The 13584-nt window shown below is 43.2% G+C and overlaps 1 protein-coding gene across 3 annotated transcripts; it reads left to right on the top strand.

The window, feature by feature from the left end:
* Positions 1-1174: 1174 nt before the first annotated feature.
* Positions 1175-7678, top strand: LOC110533989 (potassium channel subfamily K member 4). 3 transcript variants are annotated; one of them, XM_021618608.2, is made up of 9 exons: positions 1560-1870; positions 3803-3897; positions 4240-4504; positions 4619-4736; positions 4834-4994; positions 5118-5304; positions 5860-6002; positions 6204-6868; positions 6961-7678. In XM_021618608.2, exons 3-8 carry the CDS (start codon positions 4316-4318, stop codon positions 6834-6836), a joined length of 1431 nt encoding a protein of 476 aa, XP_021474283.2. In that variant the 5' UTR covers positions 1560-1870; positions 3803-3897; positions 4240-4315; the 3' UTR covers positions 6837-6868; positions 6961-7678. The 3 variants fall into 3 exon arrangements, with proteins under 3 accessions (XP_036846287.1, XP_021474283.2, XP_021474282.2); XM_036990392.1 differs by lacking the exon at positions 1560-1870 and adding an exon at positions 1175-1463 and having other exon boundaries at positions 6204-7678; XM_021618607.2 differs by having other exon boundaries at positions 1561-1870; positions 6204-7678.
* Positions 7679-13584: the final 5906 nt, after the last annotated feature.

The following is a 13584-nucleotide window of genomic DNA, read 5'->3' as shown; positions in this document are numbered from 1 at the left end:
AATAAAGGAGAAAGAGTGAGAGAGAGAGCGAGACATAAAGGAGAAAGAGAGTGAGAGAGAGAAGAAAAAGAGAGAGAGAGAGAGAGGGAGAGAGAAATAAAGGAGAAAGAGCGTGAGAGAGAAATAAAGGAGAAAGAGAGAGAGAGAGAGAGAGAGAGAGAGAGAGAGACAAAGGAGAAAGAGAGAGAGAGAGAGAGAAAGAGAAAGAGAGAGATAAAGAGAAAGAGAGAGAGAGAGAGAGAGACATAAAAGAGAGAGAAATAAAGGAGAAAGAGAGAGAGAGAGAGAGAGAAAGAGAGAGAGACATAAAGGAGAAAGAGAGTGAGAGAGAAGAAAAAGAGAGGGAGAGAGAGAGAGAGAGAGAGAGAGACAAAGGAGAAAGAGAGAGAAAGAGAGAGAGAGAGAGAAAGAGAAAGAGAGAGACACAAAAGAGAGAGAAATAAAGGAGAAAGAGAGAGAGAGAGAGAGAGAGAGCTACTGTTGATTATAGTGCTTGTCATTGTTGATGTGTTGTTTTCTGTCACCGCAGTCTGATTTTCTCATGAATAATGAAACAGCATTGATGCATAGTAATCACATATTTGGTGTTTAATGTTGATCAAGCGTAGGTTTGGTAAATTGCGTCAGTCTCATTCCTGATGCTTCACCCCTGTTTGTGTTTGGAAAATTCCATTAAATTTCACCCATTATTTTTGCTCAGCATTCTGTTTGGTAGTGCAATGCCAATAAAATCTATTTGATAGAGCACTGGGAAACTATAAAAAGGTAATCTAGTCTACTTAATGTGCCACCTGGCACCTGTGTGTGTAGATAGTCCAACTGTAGTACAAAATGCATACCTCATAAACGTATTTCAAAGGTTTCATTAACGGTGTGGATGCAGAAATAGACTGGCACTCCTCCAATTGGGCTTCAGAGGAAGATAAAGAGGAGGGGCGGGACAGGGAGGGGGAAAGCAGTGGAATGGAGGAAGAAAGATATACAGGAAAGATAGGAGAGGGGTAAGAATGAAATATTTGATTGGGGAATTCTGGGAGCTCAGTCCCATCAGCGGGATACCCCTGGGAAGCATAACCACAACCCTGCTGCTGCACACACACCACACACAGAAACACACGCAAACACACGCACACCGCATATATCAAACCCAGCAGCAGCAGTTCCAGGGAGTGGCTGGATTCTTTGAAGGGGGTCTGCTGAGGGTAGCAGAGGGGGAGCTTGCTGCCCATTGCAGAGTCGGCAGTGTACCGCTAGCAGACCTCTTGTAAACTCCACGAAAGGAATTCATCCTGGCACTGTCAGACTGAGACACTGATACTGATAACTGCTCATGCACTTGGAGTCACAGAGCTACACTACTACAGTATATTGCACAAGTAGGAATAAGTGTTACACTGTAAGTCTGAATTGTGGAAATGCTTACTACCACACTCACACGATGTGGACCACAATGTGGTAATCAGGTTAGTGGGTGCTGCTTAGCATATTCTATATTCTTTTTTTTACTCTATGCTTATTTCCTTGGAGAAACCAAGCAATCCAAATCAGGGTAGAGGAAACAAACAAAAAAATCCCATTCTAGCTCAGTGTATCTGCATTGACCCCTCCCTTCATCTCTCTCACTCCCTTTCTCCCACTCATTCCACTTCTCCCTCTTAATTCACCTCTCTCCCTCTCTTTTCTTGGCGTCAGTTTGATGGAGTATCTTTTCATTTCTTTGGTTCTCAGCAACAGCCTATCCCACACGCTTATGCACACTTACTATCCTAGTGTCTGGTGTCTAGTGTTTTGTGTCTAGTGTGTGAGTGTGTGAAAGAGACCCTGCCTATAGCTGCTGATACCCTGGATTTTTAAGATCGTTCATTTTGAGGTAAGAGATGACCACAGGCTTCGCCCCGTTTGTTAGAGACCCCAGAATCCTGCGTTCATTGGATGAGATAATTCATGTTTTATTGTTTGATAGATCTTATGGGCCGATTGGGGACTTGCTGTTTGTATGTGTTAAGTATTGTAATGGCTATTGGTTGCAATTGTTTCCTTGGAACAGATAATTTACCCCATTTTAACTGCAATCTGTGTGATTTAAGAATGTAGTCTCAGGCATTCTGACTGTATTGTGTGTGAAGTATCTATACCTTACAAGGGCCATGGCTTGGTATCACGTTGAGCATTAAAGCCACTTAACTTCAGTATCTCAAGGATGACATGTTCACACGAGAGTAAGATACTACATATGTTCATGTACGGTTATGTTAAACTGGAGAGATTGCAATTAAGAACAATTCAAAGTAAACCTTGTTAAAAGTTTCTAAAGGATTATTTGCTGGCACTGGAAAGGCCTTTCGACAACTTTGGTAATTGTATAGAAATGTGACTTTCACCCTAATAAGGAAGATGTCAGCTAATGCACATGGCCAAAGGGTGGAAGGGCAGTTATTTTGATCGGTGTACACGCGCAAAATAGCTGCACGTAAGGATGCAGGCTTGTCTGTCTGTGCATTTGTTTGTGTATCCTGAGCAGCTGCTGAATTTGTTTGGCTGGGTAGTGTACATTTCACTGTGTGGGTGACAGCCTATTGGTCTCAGGTTGAATCAGGGCCAGAGGAGCTGCTGACTGCAAAAACAATGTTACATCTAAAATGAGAAGGAGAGATAGCACAGATGTAGTATATTACAAACACACAAATACAATGCATACTGAAGTAAAGGCCTGCGACTGCACAATTTCAGTAAAGAAAATCAGACAGAGGAAAAATATTGCGACTAAATGACACCTACATGTAACTAACTGTACAGTATTAGTGTGCCCCGGGAGTCTTTAACCTGGGCTGACTAGAAATCTAAATGACTAATTTCCCCAACCATTCACCATTAGAGGAGGCTTGGGAATCAGGTTGAAGTTTATTATCATGAATCTGGAAACAGAACCTAGTGTTTTCCGCTAGATGGGTCAGCTACAAATTCAAAATCAGCTATATCGTAAAAACGAATGAAAACAAAAATGTGCTTTTTCATTTTAATTTAGGTTTAGGGTTATGTTTAAAATGAGATTTGATGACTTTGTGGCTGTGCCAGCTAGTGACCACTCTGCAGAGCCGCCTTCAGGGCAGGATTCATGACAATAAATACCAATGTGCTCTTGGGAAGGACATTACACTAAATCAGCTCTGTCACGTCAGGGTCCTAAGAGTCATGGGGTATTCCTTCTTCACACAGTCTGCTAATAGTGTGGCATGCCTGGTAGAGAACAATATTTCTCCCCTGTGTTAATGGACAGACTTAGCTCCCACACACACACACACACACACCTACTTCATGCTCTACCCCACCCTGCTGACGCACACCTCTATTTGTCTTTTTAATGTTTATTGAATGTGCATTTTGTACATTTGTGTATCTTCCCCTTACACTCTTACACCGGCTTGATGTTCTTTTCTCTCCTCAATGTGCTCCATTAGAGAGAGAGCATACAACAGATGCATCTTTCATACAGGGTTTTGGTTGACAGCAAGCACCTACACGGGTGTCTTGTTGCAGCTCATTGTCTGTCGTCGGTAACGTTGTGTTCACAACGAAGAGCACAATGTACCAGTGGAAGCCCATGTTTTCATTGGCAAACAGTAATGTAGGGAATCTCTTTCATCAATGGAGAACATACAATGAACTATTCTGAACAGGCAATTGTTGTGTTTGTAGTTTGATGATCTTTAATATGATCTTTGTAATGTTGTCATGGATGAATTAGGAATCTCTTCCGTGCCTGTCAGTCCAGTTACACAATGTTTATTTTGTTCGACACCAGGCTCTGAGTTTGACGGCCACCCCCAGCAGCCACGGGTCCAGAGACTCCATCATCAGGCGCAGCTGGAAGGGGGAGAAAGACAAGTAGCGAGAGAGGTAACCGAGGGGTGAAGAGGAATGGGGTGGATAGTAATGATCATTTACGCAGACACATCTCTGGTAGAGTTCATGTCCATTCCTGGTTTGAATGTATACTACATCCCTGACGCCACCCAAACAACACGAGGTTTGTCAGGTTCCTTCCTGCTTATCAGACAGTATACAGTAGCCTATGCATGTAGTGTAACCATTAGCAACATCTCTATAGGTTTCCGGTCAGTAATATGGTAGGGGATTCAGTCTGCATTATGTTTCGTTTCCCGGTTAATAATTACCTTGCAGTTAAGCTAATGTGGATCTGTTTCCATGAGGTCGCTGTGTTGTCTGTTTGTTCTGCAGCTGGGCTCCAGAGCGCACCAGCACTGGCAGCTGGGGGAAGAAGCGTTCTTCTCTGGGGCTGAACGAAGGTGCGAGCATGCGCTGCTCCACCCTCCTGTGTATCCTTGCGGGGGTGCTGCTGTACCTAGTGCTGGGGGCTGTGGTGTTCCAGGCTCTGGAGGCTCCTCGTGAGCAGGACCAGCACACGCAGCTGCAGGACACACGCAGATCGTTCCTGGAGAACTACACCTGCGTCAGCCCAGACATCCTGCAGGCTCTCATAGAGGTGCACTACATTAAGAGAACAAACAGATACATATGACGGGGATATCAGGCTTTCAGGTTGTCATTCTCTCTCACTTTAACTCACTTCCTGACCTGACTATGTCTCCCATCCCAGAAAGTGGCAGATGCCGTGGGAACTGGGGTGGATCCTAGCAGCAACTCCTCTACTTTCACCAGCCAATGGGACTTGGCTAGTGCCTTCTTCTTCTCTGGGACCATCATCACCACCATCGGTAGGTCAGCAGCCTGATCTCCCCTATGTTTACTCAATTGTGACACACTGACTCTACCTATCCCAATCCTAAAGCTCTTACAACCCATCATCCTCAGGTTTTGGGAACATCTCCCCGAAGACGGAATGGGGGCAGCTGTTCTGTATCTTCTATGCCCTTGTGGGGATCCCTCTGTTTGGTATCCTGCTGGCTGGAGTTGGAGACCATCTGGGGACTGGGCTGAGGAAGGCCATCCTCAAAATAGAGTTCATCTTAGCGGTGAGACACTCAACAGTAGCTGTTTGGCTGAACGTGTTTCCTCTGTCTTTTTCAGTCTATCAGTATTTCAGTCTCTTCATTTCTTTCATTCCTCTTTTTCATGTTTTCCTCTCTCTCCCTCAGAAATGGAAGGTCAGTCCTACTATTGTTCGTGTCATCTCAGCTGTCCTCTCCATCCTGTTGGGGGTAGCCATTTTTGTTGCTGTGCCAACGCTGGTGTTTCAGGAGGTGGAGAAATGGACTCTCCTGGAGGCTTCCTACTTTGTTGTCATCACTCTGACTACAGTGGGCTTTGGAGACTATGTTGCAGGTACTTTCACCACTGCATTTTGGGATTGGGTCAAGGAATCTGTCTCAAAAGGTCAAAACTCTCTTTTCATTGTTGAAACTCTTTTCATTGTTGAAACTCTCTTTTCATTGCTGAAACTCTCTTTTCATTGCTGAAACTCTTTCATTGTTAAACCTCTTTTCATTTCACAGACACATACATGCCTGCTTCTCCAGATGTAGTTCCCACTGTGTTTTTAATTTGTATTGAACCTTTATTTAACTAGGCAAGTCAGTGTTAGGGCACTAAACAGTCCAGTCAGGAGTGATAAAATACAGTCAGTCACCAAACTGGCCACTTCCTTTATTCAATTATTCAGAATCGTCCTACGACAGTTGAATTATTAATTGGCTCATCTGTGTGGTTTCATTGCCCCTAGAGTTTTCAGGCAACGCAGTCTGTAATGTTCATTCTTGTGAGATTAACAGCACGCCTTCCACGTGTAAACGAACCTGTAGACGTGTAAAGTTGCTGACTCTCCATTGTCTATACTTGTAAACCCCTATATATCCTTATCCTCTTGCTTATCTCTGTCAGGTGATAGCGGAGATGGTGGGAAAGACCACTGGTACAAGCCTCTGGTGTGGTTCTGGATCCTGCTGGGCCTGGCCTACTTTGCCTCTATCCTGTCCATGATTGCAAACTGGCTTCGGGTCCTGTCCAAGAAGACCAGGGCTGAGGTGGGGGGCTGGAATGGGAGAGTACAAGCTTAAAGCAAATGGGCTGCACCTTACATTTGATGTCACCTACAGCCACCTGTTTTCTTCTATGATCCTCCCCTTCCTCTCTCATCAAATCTCTTTTTTCTGTTGTGACTTTTATTAAATGCACTTTAAATAAATTGTGACTTGATTTGATCTCTTTCCTCTCTCTCTTCCCAGATGGAGGAGCTCAGAGCCCGTACCACTGACTGGGGTCAGAACATCCAGAACATGTCCGTGGACTTCCGCATGCCAGACGACCCCTTCAAACGACGGAGGCGAAAGCATCGCCATGGTCCTCGCAGCCGGGGCCATGGGGCGGGTCATGTGTCTGGGACCAGGGCCCCTGGAGAGGGGGACAGGGTGACGGGGAATGGCCAGCTGAACAGCCAATCAGAGACTGGATCGTCCTCATACTCTTACTCCTCCAACGATTCCGAGTCGGGGTCAGGGTCTGAGACAGGGTCAGAGGCCACGCAGTCGGAGCGGGTAGTAGAGGGTAAAGAGAAGGATGTCGATAAGGAGAACGCCTTCCCAGAAGCCCTGTATTCCCAGCCTCTGGACTACTTTGGAGAGAATCTGGCATACATTGATGAGTCCTCAGACGCAGTGAGTGGGAAATTACATTTGGATCCCCTATTGGATTCAGCACAGCCCATCTCTGCACGCTCACGGAAGCCCAAGAGGAGACGGCCCAGAAGACCACCCCCAGAGAAGATCCCCAAAATCAGCCCTACCAAGCCTGAGAAGAAAGAGCCAAATGGAGACATACCCCCTGAAAATCCCCCGCCCCCTCCACCAAAGGATGGATGAACCAAATGCTCAAGCGTGAGTTTGTATGTCAGGTAAATGAACAGGAACTCTACTGGTAGCAGCCAAATTCTCCCCTTGGGAGAGCTTAATGATCTGACTAACCGGGGGGGGGGTTTATTTCCAGAGCATGTTGAAAGTGGATGGAAGGGAAGAAAAAGAAGAAGTGTTGTGAGAAGAACTGAACCTGATTGATATGTTTTATTCACTGCACTGTTTATGTTTTCTAAACATAGTTTGAGTGTGTGTATGTCGTAATATGCCTGATTCTAATATGGACTAGGCCTTGATGTAATAGTAAAGTGACTTATTCAAATAATCCGAACAAAACTTAATCACCGTCACCACACTGACCTGACCTGAGGTTGCCTTGGTAGGGTTTTAATAATGTTTTAACGTGCCCCTCTCACCCATGTTTGTTTGAGCGCTCCCTACTGGGCAATCATGGAACTGCACAGCCCTGTTTCCTCTGGATAGAATCTGCAGTGAAGCACATCAACACAAAGGGTTTCTAACTCTGAATTAATCCCTATTGCTTTCGTCTTTACGGGAAAAAAACGCCTTACGACAATAACTCTACCATGATGAATTTGCCCTAAATATCTGGAGACCAAACTTTAGTAAACAAAGCTTTTGGTCTATAATAGGACAATTCAAGGCAGGAGTAAATCCTGTCTCTGCCAATAACCACTTCAGGTCTTGCATGACCTAGCCTAAGTATTACAGTACTGACTTTACTCATGCGTGCACTGTGTACAGCATATGCCATTGTATAAATTGTTCTGAGTATTATTCTTCAAATGTATTGCACAAAACTGTCATATAAAATAAACCTTTAAAAAAAATTAGATTTTCCAGCATTTTTATTATTTTCCTGAGGAAGACGAAAAACAAACTTCAGAGTGATTTGTTTTATTGCGAAGGTCTTATCAAGTTTAATACATTCATAAACATGACTGTCAGTACATTTAAGGACAATGTATACACAGGGACACAATGAGCAGGAATAACAACAGTCATTGAGAATGATATTGCAGACATCCATCTTCTCTTAGTTCCTCAATTAACTAACTACATACGTGAAATGAGAAAAACATATTATGTCTTAGCAACCATTTGCACTTATGAACACTTAAAGGGGCAATCTGCAGTTGAAACAATAGCCATGGGGACCTTCCCGCCTCTGTTTTTGGCAAAAAAGCTGAGTGATGGCCCTGGAGAAATGTGAGCACTCTCAAATGTATAGACAGAGCTAAGAATGCAAGGACTGACCATCCGAAATATCAAAATTCTAGTTTTCAGCATGTTTTGAGGCTATACTATGTTGAAGCTTCCATTTTGGATTATGATAGGGTATGACAGTTGAATGAAGCTCATGAGGCATTTATAAGTATATTCTTCAAGAGGGTACATATCATTAATTTCTATGTCCAAAAATGTGTGCAACAGGAAATTCAAATTGGGAAGTAAATTGTAAAGAAGATATACATAATTTATTAGACCCCATGTAGTTCATACTCACTGATACACTGTAGGCTGTTGATCCTCTGGATGTGAGACATATCCTGCCTCTGTCCTATGTTCACAGAGGAGTCAGGAATGGGAAGGGTTTTTTTTCCCCCCTCTTTCTCAATTGAGAAGGCAGTCCTAAAATAGAAGAGAGAAAAAGTTGAAAAAAACCTTCAGACATGAACCATTCAAACCCTCTCCCTGGCTCAGACTTACAGCTGAGGTAACCCCCGACCTCAGCCTGACCTTACTGTCCAGGGATAGAGGACAATTCCCACCTCTGTGCTCGGGGTCTTTCTGGAACTCTCTCCAGGCCTGGGTCATCTGACCTTGATCAGCTAATTAAAGGCTCTACCAGTGAGCAGCAGAACCCCCACATTGACTGTGCTTTAGTTGTTCCCACGAGTGCAGGTTGGGGTTTCTGTAAACTCCTGTCCTCCACTACAACTCACAACCTGACCTCTCACCCATGGACCCTTCTGTCCACCACTCTGGACTTCCCAACTGGTGCATCACTGACCATAAAACCACTATTCACCTTCAATTTCCTTCTTGCACTGTTGTGTGTGTGTGTCTGTCCTGTGTGGTGTGGCAATAAACTTGTCACCTTGAGGAATATATTCCCAATTGATCTTGACAAGCTGGTCTCTGTCGCTCCTGGTGTGTTCGTGGTAGAAGCCCAGTGCGTGGAGGAGCTCATGCGGAACGATGCCGTGGTAGACCCAGCAGGAACACATCCAGAGAAAGTTCCTGTTATGCTCCATTTCTCCCCAGCAGAGACCAGCATCTACAAGGGGAGGGTGATCCACTTTGGAGCTCAACAGCATGCTGCAGTCGAGCCTTCGCCCGAAGGGTTTTTACATCAGTGCACAGCTGGGGTTTGACCTGCACAAAGTGGCTCTCAACTCACCCAGTTTTACTTTGAACGTCGATGTAGCCACTCCAGGGAACGCAGCGAATGCAGGTTCTAGTGTGAAATGATTTCATGGCCATCAATAATAGCCTTTTCAGAGTCATGTGCGATGAAGAACATCTGTCTCGCTTATGTTATTACATTATAACTTCAGGTTATATGTGATCATGGCTTAATAACACACTTTATAAAAACAATCCAATAATGATTTCCCCTTACAGAAGTAATAGTCTATGACAGGGGTAGGCAACCCTGGTCCTGGAATGTCGCAGGGGATTCATTTTCTTTGCTTTATCCGACCTGGAAGAGGTGTGTTGAATTTAGGCATTCACTGAACTGATCAGTTAGCTCAGTTGGTCAGGTGGGGTGCCTAGTTGGAACAAAATCCTGCAGTGCCTGCAGCACTCCAGGAAAAGGGTTTCCTACCACTGGTCTATGATATATGCCACCTCCTCCAGTCCAGATGAGGATTTGCTCCATCTGAAGTAGTTGCTCATTGTCCCAAAACTTCATCACGTTTCTGGTCCATCTCCCTCCATTAGCATGTGGCTCATCCCTTGGTGCAAAGAGTTGAGTGGATCACACAACGAAGATACGGGTTGTAGAGGCCATCTTAATCAGATACTGACTTGTTAGCTTATGAGTAAATCATATTAGTTTGCCTCAAGGATCTTTGTAGCGATGTCTAATGTGTTTGACGTTTCAGTCGTGACATCTGAACAGGAGTATACGGTTATATATGGCAGCTGTCTCACCGCAGTATTTCAATCTTTCTTGCTAGTTCAGCATTGCGTCTAGGGTTTGTAATTTGGACTAATCATATGTAAATGTTCAATATACAGTAGACTTGATTGTTATATAGCAGCGAACAGTATGGTACATTTAGAGTGAAGACCTCCTCAATGTGCCATTCCTGGAGGGGAGACAATCTCAGAGTGAGTGAGGGATTCTGAACACAAGAGTGATTTGAGTTAAGATAGGAGCTCAGCAGTGCTGAAGGTTACATCTCTTACCAGGGGAGAGTGGGCCTGGGGAGGCCCAGCAGCAGCAGGGTCGAGATGGTGAAGACGAGGCTCTGGTCCATGTTCCCTCAGTGTGTGGAGATGCTCAGAAAGGATCAGGTGTAAGCAGGTGTGTGCGATAGACGATAGATTTTATACAACCACACAGGGAGTGGGCTTAGGCCTTATGTCAACACTTTGAGCCTAAAACAAGCCTTTCAGTAGAGGGATAACTGCAGTAATCTCACTTATCCATTCAGTCACTGACTTAGGATACTTTAGGACAGTGTTTCCCAACTCCAGTCCTCGAGTACCCCTAACATCACACATTTTTGTTGTAGCCCCGGACAAGCACACCTGATTCAACTCATTGAGGGCCTGATGATTAGTTGACAAGTTGAATCAGGTGTGCCTGTCCAGGGCTGCTGCTGTTGGGGGTACTCGAGGATACCAACGTGGGAAACACTGCTTTAGGATATATAGTTCTACAAGGACAGGTTGTGGAGTTGTGATAGCTATGTTTTTCTTGAATAGTCTTAGATGTAATTAATCAGATTACAAACACTAGGCATCTACAATTTCTAAGTAAAGTTGGACATTAAGGAGTAGGAAGTTGGCAAAGCTTTCATTCAGACATTAAAATAATTCTTAAAGAAGACACAGCTAATGTGTAGAATCCATTAGTAAATGAATTAAGTGCTGAATATTTTACCAGAATTAGGTGCATTTAACATATTAACATAAATCTGAACTGTAAAGCAGCACTTTACTGATTAAAACACCCTAGAGTCTAGGATTGTAATGTTAGTGAGAGTCATCTTTCCATAGAGGGGTGAAATTTGTTTGTAGTAATTATTTGTAGGCCAAACCGTTCTACAGACGATTTTGTGAGAGGACTGATTTTCAGGATGTCTCATGGTCTGACAAACACAACTCTGGCTCTGTCACCTTTCACTGCATTAGCAGAATAATACAAATCCCCATAAGAATCCGTCAGTTTAAGCTAGAGATATCTGTTTGCATTGGATGTGTCTCAATCCACCGCATCTGCCGATGGCGCACTTTCACATCTGTGGTGAAAGATAACAGAGATAACAGAGATAACAGAGCTAGAGGGTGTCTGTCAGACCATGAGACAAATAATTGTTTTATATATTTTTTGATATGCTACTTCAAGAGGTCTATAATTACTAATCAAATAGCAAAATTATCCTTTGTATGACTTTCTTAAAACAATTCCGTACAGCTTAGTAGATCTTCCCATCTTAGACAGGCCTGAGACTGTAATGGGTTAATGGTCCAAACAGTTCAGTTTTCAGCAAGGGACCCTCCCTAAATAAACAATTCCTTCTTTTAACAGTACCACTTTACATTAAGGTACCGGTTATAAAGAGTATATAAATGTAACGGGTGTGAAATAGCTAACTAGTTAGCGGTGGTGCGCGTTAAATTGCGTTTCAATCGGTGACGTCACTTGCTCTGAGACTTCAAGTAGTGGTTCCTCTTAGCCGCGGCTTTTGTGGAGCGATGGGTAACGATTCTTCGTGGGTGACTGTTGTTGAGGTGTGCAGAGGGTGCCCGGTTCGAGCCCGGGCGAGCCCGTCCCGGTTTAAAGTTATACTGTTACATAAAGTTGGTTATAAATATTACATTATTAGTTTATAGATAATAAACTATAGATAATATCTAGTTAATCTTAGTTAATAACCCGTTTATTGTAAGAGATTTAGCCACAACCTACATTCTTCGTATAGAAAAGAGTTGTAAATAATGTGTTGAAAATCCCATTTCTATAGCCTAATCATGCATCTGACACACTGGGTGTACTGTAGACCCAAAGTGATGATAAAAAGCACAAGCCACACTGTTTCGTAAATAATGTCCTAATATTTTAGTAAATGGCATTTGTTTTTATCATATCAAAAGTCAATTTAGAAATGTCGAACCAACCTTACTTTATAGGCTAATGCGCTAAATTAAAACTTTGCCCTGACCGGCACCAGAATGAATTAGCTGCTATCCGAATCTATTCGGTATTAAGGTCTAAAGGTTGACTGATGACTGATGAACTCTTGGACTTCGTGGTGGCTCTGATAAACCGTTGAGCCTGCATGCGCAGTAGTCTGTGACCTTGCGCTCGACAACACGAACGTAGACGTCACCACAGACATGCTGGCACATATACTGGCAATGTAATCAAGATACCACCAGAGAGCGCTACAATATTAATCAAATCGAATCAAATCAAAATGTATTAGTCACATGCGACGAATACAACAGGTGTAGGTAGACCTTACAATGAAATGCTTACTTATGAGCCCCTAACCAACAATGCAGTAAAAAAAAGAATAATACGAATAAGAACTAAAAGTAACAAGTAATTAAGGAGCAGCAGTAAAATAACAATAGCGAGACTATTTACAGAGGGTACTGGTCAATCTGCGGGGGCACCGATTAGTCGTGGTAATTGAGGTAATATGTACATGTAGGAGTTATTAAAGCGACTACAACTAATAAATAGTACTATTAATAAATGCGGCAATTCAGATTCCCCTGACATTGAAAATCTAAAAATAAATGATCAAATATCTCGGTCTTCTTTCTAAATATATACCATTGATGTAGTTAAAATTGTTGGCACTCAAAATCAATGCTGACTGTAAATTGTGCAATGGTGACAGCAGGTGTCTTATTCCACAATGATCCAATAATAACTAAGACATGTCATGTGACATGCCATGTAACAGTTATGTGTGTTTGGCTATTGGATGAGTAAAATTAAGATTATTCTTTCTCCATCCCGACAGGACAGAGTTATCTCCTATAGAGAGGTTGAACATTTCCTCAGGCGACAAGGCCTTGATCACTTTTTTGAGGGTCTCTCTCTTTCACCCGTTTCCCCATTTAAACTATGACCCGTTTCCCCATTTGTTCAGTTCACTCTTGGTTATTTAACCTTAGATGGACAAGAAAAGGCTGAAGGCACCCTGCCAATTAAAATCAGTAAATAATGAAACTCCTTTATATCTCTGCACTGGCCTATAACCATTTAGCAGCAGACCCCCAACACTAATCCACACACCTCTCCCATGGCTATACACTGTTAGGAAAAAGGGTTCCAAAAGGCTTCTTCGTCCGTCACCATAGGAGAACACTGTTTGGTTCTCGGGACAACCCTTTTTAGTTCCACATATAATCATTTTGGAACCCAAAAGGGTTTTTACCTGGAAGGAAAAAGGGTTATTCTATTAGGTTCTAGATAGCACCTTATTTCTACAAGTGTAGGGGGTGAGGGGATGAAAAGTATTGAAAACAATTGGATGACTGG

Source organism: Oncorhynchus mykiss, chromosome 10 (assembly GCF_013265735.2).
Source record: "Oncorhynchus mykiss isolate Arlee chromosome 10, USDA_OmykA_1.1, whole genome shotgun sequence".
NCBI classification, from domain to species: Eukaryota; Metazoa; Chordata; class Actinopteri; order Salmoniformes; family Salmonidae; genus Oncorhynchus; species Oncorhynchus mykiss.
The sequence above is the reverse complement of the archived record's forward strand: the minus strand, read 5'-3'. Positions and strand labels throughout refer to the sequence as shown.

Coding starts and splice junctions, on each gene's coding strand:
- LOC110533989 (XM_036990392.1), top strand. CDS start 4,316: ATGCGCTGCTCCACCCTCCTGTGTATCCTTGCGGGGGTGCTGCTGTAC. Junction 4,995..5,117: donor AAATAGAGTTCATCTTAGCG/GTGAGACACTCA, acceptor TCTCTCCCTCAG/AAATGGAAGGTCAGTCCTAC. Junction 5,305..5,859: donor CTTTGGAGACTATGTTGCAG/GTACTTTCACCA, acceptor TATCTCTGTCAG/GTGATAGCGGAGATGGTGGG.